Source organism: Somniosus microcephalus, chromosome 2, assembly GCF_052327205.1.
Source record: "Somniosus microcephalus isolate GS21.2 chromosome 2, FLI_Smic_1.0, whole genome shotgun sequence".
In the NCBI taxonomy this organism is placed as follows: Eukaryota; Metazoa; Chordata; class Chondrichthyes; order Squaliformes; family Somniosidae; genus Somniosus; species Somniosus microcephalus.
The window spans coordinates 69,796,514-69,804,013 of record NC_140988.1 but is presented as its reverse complement, the minus strand read 5'-3'; the positions used below and the strand labels follow the sequence as shown (position 1 = coordinate 69,804,013).

At 50.3% G+C, this 7,500-nt stretch overlaps 3 protein-coding genes across 5 annotated transcripts in view; 2 read left to right on the top strand and 1 right to left on the bottom strand.

Moving 5' to 3' along the window:
* LOC147122757 (uncharacterized) overlaps positions 1-3,496 on the top strand; it is a 5,270-nt gene extending 1,774 nt beyond the window's left edge. Inside the window, exon 2 of the mRNA XM_086010230.1 lies at positions 1-3,496. This exon is cut by the window's left edge and continues 189 nt beyond it. Coding sequence (XP_085866356.1) covers positions 1-3,496 — 3,496 coding nt within the window.
* Positions 1-7,500, bottom strand: part of map9 (microtubule-associated protein 9) — a 528,899-nt gene that overhangs the window by 467,715 nt on the left and 53,684 nt on the right. The gene's annotated exons all lie outside the window — the stretch shown is intronic.
* On the top strand, positions 3,495-6,263 carry LOC147122756 (ATP-dependent DNA helicase PIF1-like). Its single transcript, XM_086010281.1, has 2 exons — positions 3,495-4,759; positions 5,793-6,263. Exon 1 carries the CDS (start codon positions 3,522-3,524, stop codon positions 4,476-4,478), a length of 957 nt encoding a protein of 318 aa, XP_085866407.1. The 5' UTR covers positions 3,495-3,521; the 3' UTR covers positions 4,479-4,759; positions 5,793-6,263.

The window sequence follows — 7,500 nt, the reverse complement described above, 5'->3', positions numbered from 1 at the left end:
AAGACATGCCACAGCCAGATCAGCTGAGACTTCCGAACAATCTGAGGGATGTCTTGCTGCTGACCGAGGAAGACATGCCACAGCCAGATCAGCTGAGACTTCTGAACAATCTGAGGGACGTCTTACTGCTGACAGAGGAAGACATGCCGAAGCCAGAGCCTCCGAGACTCCTGACCAGACTCAGTCACGTCGCCAAGCCGACAGTCGACACAGGGGCATTGCCACATCTGACATTTTGAATCATTGGGTTGGAGCAGCCTTCTCCTATACACCCACCATCAATTATGAAGCCGACCACACAGTCATCATTGGCAAGATGACCATCATTTGCCCTCACTGTGGCGCTCTCAAGTGGAAGGAGGAAACTGATGGGATATGCTGCAATGGAGGAAAGGTTAAACTTGCAACACTAACAGCTCCACCTGAACCCCTGCACTCACTTCTGTTTGGCCAAACTGCAGCTTCAACACATTTCCTCACTCACATCAGAAAGTATAACAACTGCTTTGCAATGACCTCTTTTGGTGCAAACAGAGTGCGTGAATCTGGATTTTGCCCAACTTTTAAAGTTCATGGACAGGTGTACCATACAATTGGCTCCCTACTTCCTCTACCAAACGAAAGACCTCAGTTTCTGCAGATCTACTTCTTGGGTGATGATGAAGAGCAAGCCAATCACCGCAGGGAAGCTGCTGTTCTCCCCGCACAACACCACATCAAAATGGATAATTTGCTTGCGTTACAGCGGATGCTTCATCAGCAAAACCCATACATTCAGAGTTTCAAAACAGCTATGGAACAAATTACAAATCAAGACCTCAAAATTGTCATCAAAGCTAACAAGACTCCTGCAGGTGAACATGAGCGACGCTTCAATGCTCCGACCACCAATGAAGTAGCCATTGTCATTGTGGGCCAAGAATTTGAACAACGGGACATTGTCTTGCATATGAGAGGTGGTCCACTCAAAAGAATTTCTGAGCTTCACAGGTCATATGATCCTCTGCAATACCCGCTTTTGTTTTGCCATGGGGAAGATGGATACGATGTCTATAACAAGATCCCACATGTTGACCCCGAAACTGGTGTGCCACCTACAGCCCAAAGGCAAAAGATGGTTTCTGCCATGGAATTCTATTCATACAGGCTGATGGAACGACAAACTGCTTCAAACCACCTGCTTCAGTGTGGACGACTTCTACAGCAGTTCCTCACTGACATGTATGCGAAAATAGGAGAGCGGCTTAATTGGTTCCGGCATAACCAAAATCATTTGAGAGTCACAGACTATATACACTTACGAGATGCTGTGGCCAATGATGGCAACACTGAGGACATTGGTCAACTGGTCATCCTACCATCCACCTTCGTTGGAGGTGCTAGGTACATGCATGAGCACACGCAAGATGCCATGACCTATGTCAGAAATTATGGCAGACCTGACCTCTTCATCACCATGACTTGCAATCCCCAATGGCAGGAGTTCCCACCCAAAGCTGGTACTGAAAGGCATGACCTCATAGCACGGGTCTTCAACCTCAAAGTTAAAAACCTGATGAAACTCGTGACTATGGGCAAACTTTTTGGTGCACACCATTGCTACATGTACAGCATTGAGTGGCAGAAGAGAGGACTTCCTCATGTTCATCTTTTACTCTGGCTTCAGGCAAAGATTCACCCCAATCAACTTGATTCTTTCATCTCTGCAGAGCTACCCGATGAGGACAAGGATCCAATCCTGTTTATTGTTATTGTAAAAAATATGATTCATGGTCCTTGTGGCCGACACAACCCTTCTTCTCCCTGCATGAAAAACAATGCATGTACAAAAGGCTACCCAAAGCCACTGCACGAACAAACTCAGCATGGCAAGGATGGCTATCCTTCCTACAGGAGAAGGGGCAAAGAGAGTGGGGGTTTCAGCACTCACATTAAAATGCGAACTAGAAAATCTAGCGACTCAGCTCAACCTGGTCCGTCAACTGAGACAACACAGGAAAGACAGACACTTGAAGTTGACAACCGTTGGATTGTTCCTTACTGTCCACTCCTATCCAGGCTCTTCAAATGTCACATCAATGTGGAGTACTGCCACTCAGTTAAGTCTATCAAATATGTGTGCAAGTACATCCATAAGGGCAGTGACCAGGCTGTCTTTGATCTTGAAATGGCTGGACAACAGAATCAAAATGATGAGATCACCACACATTTGATGGGCCGTTACATCTGCAGCAATGAGGCAGCCTGGCGAACTTTTGGATTTGACATCCACAAGCATTACCCCACTATCGCTAAATTAGATGTTCACTTGGAAAATGGACAAAGGGTTTTATTCCGACCAGGACATGCCAGCCAACGTGCCGAGGAACTTCCAAAGACAAAACTTACAGCATTCTTTCAGTTGTGCCAAACAAATGACTTTGCCAAGACACTTTTGTATCATCAGGTGCCCAAGTACTACACCTGGCAGCCAAATAAGACATGGCGGGCTCGCCGCCCTGGGACAGGTCAAAAGGAAGTTCCTGGTCATACAGGGGTGTACTCATCGGATGCACTTGGCAGAGTCTACACGGTCCATCCAAACAACACAGAGTGCTTTCACGTTCGTCTGCTCCTCCATGACGTTGCTGGCCCGACATCATTTAATGACCTCAAGACTGTCAATGGCCATCTGTGTGACTCTTTTCAAGAAGCTTGCCGCATGAGAGGCCTCATTGAGGGTGACACTCATTGGGATGCAGCAATGAGAGAAGCTGCTCTGTGTTACTCCGCCAATCGCCTACGGAAACTCTTTGCCCTTATAATTGCCTTCTGCACACCTTCCAATCCAAAGCAATTGTGGGCAGATCACAAAGACTGCCTCACAGAAGACATCTTACGCCAACTCGCCAGAGCCAACCCCACAATGGCACTCAACTACACTGCTGCGATGTACAATCAGGCATTGATCCTTTTGGAGGACCAGACTTTGAAATTGGTTGGCAAGTCTCTGACTCAGTTGAACCTTACATCTCCCAATAGGAATGATTCTCCAGGTCTCAGCAGAGAGGTCCTCAGAGAAACCACCTACAATGTTGAGGAACTGAGTTCCTTTGTCACAGTCACTGAGCCTAAATTGCTTCCAGAGCAGAAACAGACTTACAGGCTGGTTCTCGATATGGTGCAAAACAACACTCCTGGCATTATCTTCCTCGATGCCCCTGGTGGAACAGGAAAGACATTCCTGATCAATCTTTTGCTGGCCACGGTTCGCTCTAAGGGATTCATTGCACTGGCTGTTGCCTCATCAGGAATCGCTGCAACTCTTCTGCAAGGAGGTCGCACTGCCCACTCAACCTTTGCTCTGCCTCTGGATCTGACAAGACAAGAAGAACCAGTGTGTCGCATTAGCAAAGGAACTGGTGCTGCTGAGATGCTTCAAAAGTCTCGATTGATTGTGTGGGATGAGTGTACAATGGCCCACAGAGGTCACTTGAAGCAGTCAACAGACTCTTAAAGATCTGAGAGGCAACGATATCCTGATGGGTGGCATCCCCCGGTTGCTGGCAGGTGATTTCCGCCAAATCCTGCCAGTTGTCCCAAGAGGAACACCAGCGGATGAAATCAATGCATGTCTCAAGGCATCCCATCTGTGGCGAGATGTGCAAACAGTCCATTTGACCACAAACATGTGTGTTCATATGCATGGTGACGAGATGTCAGAATCCTTTGCGCGACTTTTACTACAATTAGGAGAAGGAAAGTTGCCCGTTGACAGCAGTGGACAAATCACAATTCCTCCAGACTTTGCCTGTCAAGTAAAAACAGTTGATGAGTTGATCTCAAACGTGTATCCAAACCTCCTCAATCATTTGAAAGATCACAACTGGCTGTGTGAACGGTCAATACTTGCACCCAGGAATGATACTGTCGACGACATCAACACGCTGCTTCATGAAAAACTCCCTGGCCAAGAGCAAATCTATAAAAGCGTTGATACTGTTTGTGACCGTGCTGATGGGGTAAACTACACCACTGACTTATTGAACTCATTGCAGCCTTCTGGAACGCCTGCTCGCAAAGTGGTACTAAAGGAAGGCGCCCCCATCATGCTCCTAAGAAACTTATCTGCACCCAAGTTGTGCAATGGAACCAGACTGGTAGTCAAAAAGCTCATGCCACATGTGACTGAGGCTACCATCATCTCAGGCTGTGCCAGAGGGGAGGATGTTCTCATTCCTCCAATTCCTATGGTACCAACTGACTTACCATTTCAATTCAGAAGGCAACAGTTGCCTGTGAGAATTTGTTTTGCAATGTCAATAAACAAGGCACAAGGGCAGACTTTGAAGGTTGCTGGCATCAACTTAATCACGCCCTGTTTTTCACATGGCCAGTTGTACGTGGCATGTTCAAGAGTTGGCACATCAAGGAATCTGTTCCTTTTAACACCCTCAGGGAAAACAGAAAATGTTGTCTATGATCTGGCTCTGCAATAATGCACAGTACTTTCACCTTCATCTACTCCTCCATGAGGTTGCTAGCCGAACATCATTTCATGACCTCAAAACTCTGACTGGCCATCTCTGTGCCTCCTTTATAAAAGCTTGCCCCAGGAGAGGAATCTTTGAGGATGACATTCATTGGCATGCAACAATGATAGAAGCATGCTTTGCTCTAAGGGATTAATTGCACTGGCTGTTGCCTCATCAGGAACCGCTGCAACTCTTCTCCAAGGAGGTCGCACTGCCCACTCAAGTAGAAAACTGAATGCTTTCAGGTAAGATGCAGTGTTATTCTGTACAGCATGCTATATAGCAGATAATGGCCTAGAAATTCGGTGGGCTTTGCGCCCAGTTACAGCCCAAAGAGGGCTTCTGCGCCAGTAGGGGTGGTAGCGCTGATTTTGAGGGCCGCGGTAATGGCGGCGGTAGCCGGTAGCGCTGCGCCGGTACCGATGACGTCATCGGTGTGCGCAGTGCCCCGGTTCCGCCCCGACCCCCATCTTCAGTAGCGGCCGTCTCTTCCGTGGCGGCCGCTAACAACATCGGGAGACCGGGTCCTTACTGCAGCCTTAGCGGGGCGCTTTAAGGTGGAGGTGCGGCCGGCCGCTTTTTCGGCGGCCGCCTGCCCGCACCTCCTTCCCTGGCCTCCTCCACCCCCCCCCGCGGCATTGCCGGCTGGTTTCCGTGGAGCCCGGCACTTCTCCGTTGTGCCGGGCTCTTTTGCCGGCACTCGCGATCGGGGCTCCGGCCGTTGCAGGCACCTCCTCCTTAAGAGGAGGAGGCCTGCAGTACAGCAGCCTGCCGCACCGCATCGGGTGGCGCAGCGGCACCGGGAGCGCTGAAATTCACTTTCAGCGCCCCAAGCGGGGGCGGGCACACCCTGGAACAGCGCCCGGTTCCGCCTTGAGGCGCTAAAAGTGAATATGGGACGGGCGCAACTGGCTGCGCGGCCAGCGCAAAATTTTCGGCGCAAACGAGCTGGCGGGGCTATACCCAATTTCTAGGCCAATATACTTTAACACACACCAGCACGGTTAATCTGAACTTTAACTAAAGAGAAAGGTGAAAAATAACACCAATTCTCAGTCACTGGGAATTTATTATTACATACTGCATGTGGTCTCTGGGTAGACTTTTGGGACCTGAAATTATGCCTTAGCCCATTTAAAATAAATAGGCTAATTCCTCAAACTCACTAATTGTTTGTACACAAATATCCTACAAAGTAATTTCACTGCCTTAAAAGTATTTTTCCCCTTTTTGTGTATGATTTTCTCCTTAATCAAAGATTCAATGTTGCCTCATCAGGAATCGCTGCAACTCTGCTCCAAGGAGGTCGCACCGCCCACTCAACCTTTGCTCTCCCTCTGGATCTGACAAGATTCATTGCACTGGCTGTTGCCTCATCAGGAACCTCTGCAACTTTTCTCCAACGAGGTCACACTGCGCACTGAACCTTTGCTCTCCCTCTGGATCTGACAAGACAACAACATCCAGTGTGTAACATTAGCAAAGGAACTGGTGCTGCTTAGCTGCTTCAAAAGTTTAAGCTCATTGTGTGGGATGAGTACAAAGGCCCACAAGAGGGCACTTGAAGCACTCAACAGAACTCTTATTGATTATAAAATCACTCTGTACAATACCAAACCTATTAGGTTTGCAAACTTTTACTAGAAGGAGTATTCACTTAGTCTTTGGTTGTAACTCCAGCATATTGTAAAATGTTCTATTGTTCGACATTATTGAAATAAATGTTCACTGTTGATTTCAAAACTGACCTGTAAATGTCTGCGATTGTATCTTTTATTTCACTATTCAACTCATTCACTGAATCTTTGTGAATAATGTAATATCACTCCTGGGTGCTTGGGAAGAGTTCTTCAATCCCAACAGTTTTATAAACAGCTTTATAAACATGCCACAGGGTTCTCGAGTTCCCCCTCCCTCCCAAACCGCTTTCCCCCCCGCCTCCCAAACCGCTTTTCCCCCACATCCCTTTCTCTCCTTCCCGCCCCCGCTCCCTGCCTCCCCCCACCTTCCTCCCCCTTCCCACCTTTCTCCCGTCCCCCCCAGTCGCTCTCTCGCTTCCCCCCCAGTCGCTCTCTCTCTTCCCCCCCACTCGCTCTCTCTCTTCCCCCCCACTCGATCTCTCTCTTCCCCCCCACTCGCTCTCTCTCTTCCCCCCCCACTCGCTCTCTCTCTTCCCCCCCCACTCGCTCTCTCTCTTCCCCCCCACTCGCTCTCTCTCTTCCCCCCCACTCGCTCTCTCTCTTCCCCCACCACTCGCTCTCTCTCTTCCCCCACCACTCGCTCTCTCTCTTCCCCCACCACTCGCTCTCTCTCTTCCCCCCACTCGCTCTCTCTCTTCCCCCCACTCGCTCTCTCTCTTCCCCCCCCACTCGCTCTCTTCCCCCCCACTCGCTCTCTCTCTTCCCCCCAGTCGCTCTCTCTCTTCCCCCCAGTCGCTCTCTCTCTTCCCCCCAGTCGCTCTCTCTCTTCCCCCCCACTCGCTCTCTCTCTTCCCCCCCACTCGCTCTCTCTCTTCCCCCCCACTCGCTCTCTTTCTTCCCCCCCGACTCGCTCTCTCTCTTCCCCCCCACTCGCTCTCTCTCTTCCCCCCCAGTCGCTCTCTCTCTTCCCCCCAGTCGCTCTCTCTCTTCCCCCCCAGTCGCGCTCTCTTCCCCCCCAGTCGCGCTCCCTCTTCCCCCCAGTCGCTCTCTCTCTTCCCCCCAGTCGCTCTCTCTCTTCCCCCCCACTCGCTCTCTCTCTTCCTCCCCACTCGCTCTCTCTCTTCCTCCCCACTCGCTCTCTCTCTTCCCCCCCACTCGCTCTCTTTCTTCCCCCCCGACTCGCTCTCTCTCTTCCCCCCCACTCGCTCTCTCTCTTCCCCCCCGCTCTCTCTCTTCCCCCCCACTCGCTCCTCCCCCCCGCTCTCTCTCTTTCCCCCCAGTCGCTCTCTCTCTTCCCCCCCAGTCGCTCTCACTCTTCCCCCCCAGTCGCTCTCTCTCTGCCCCCC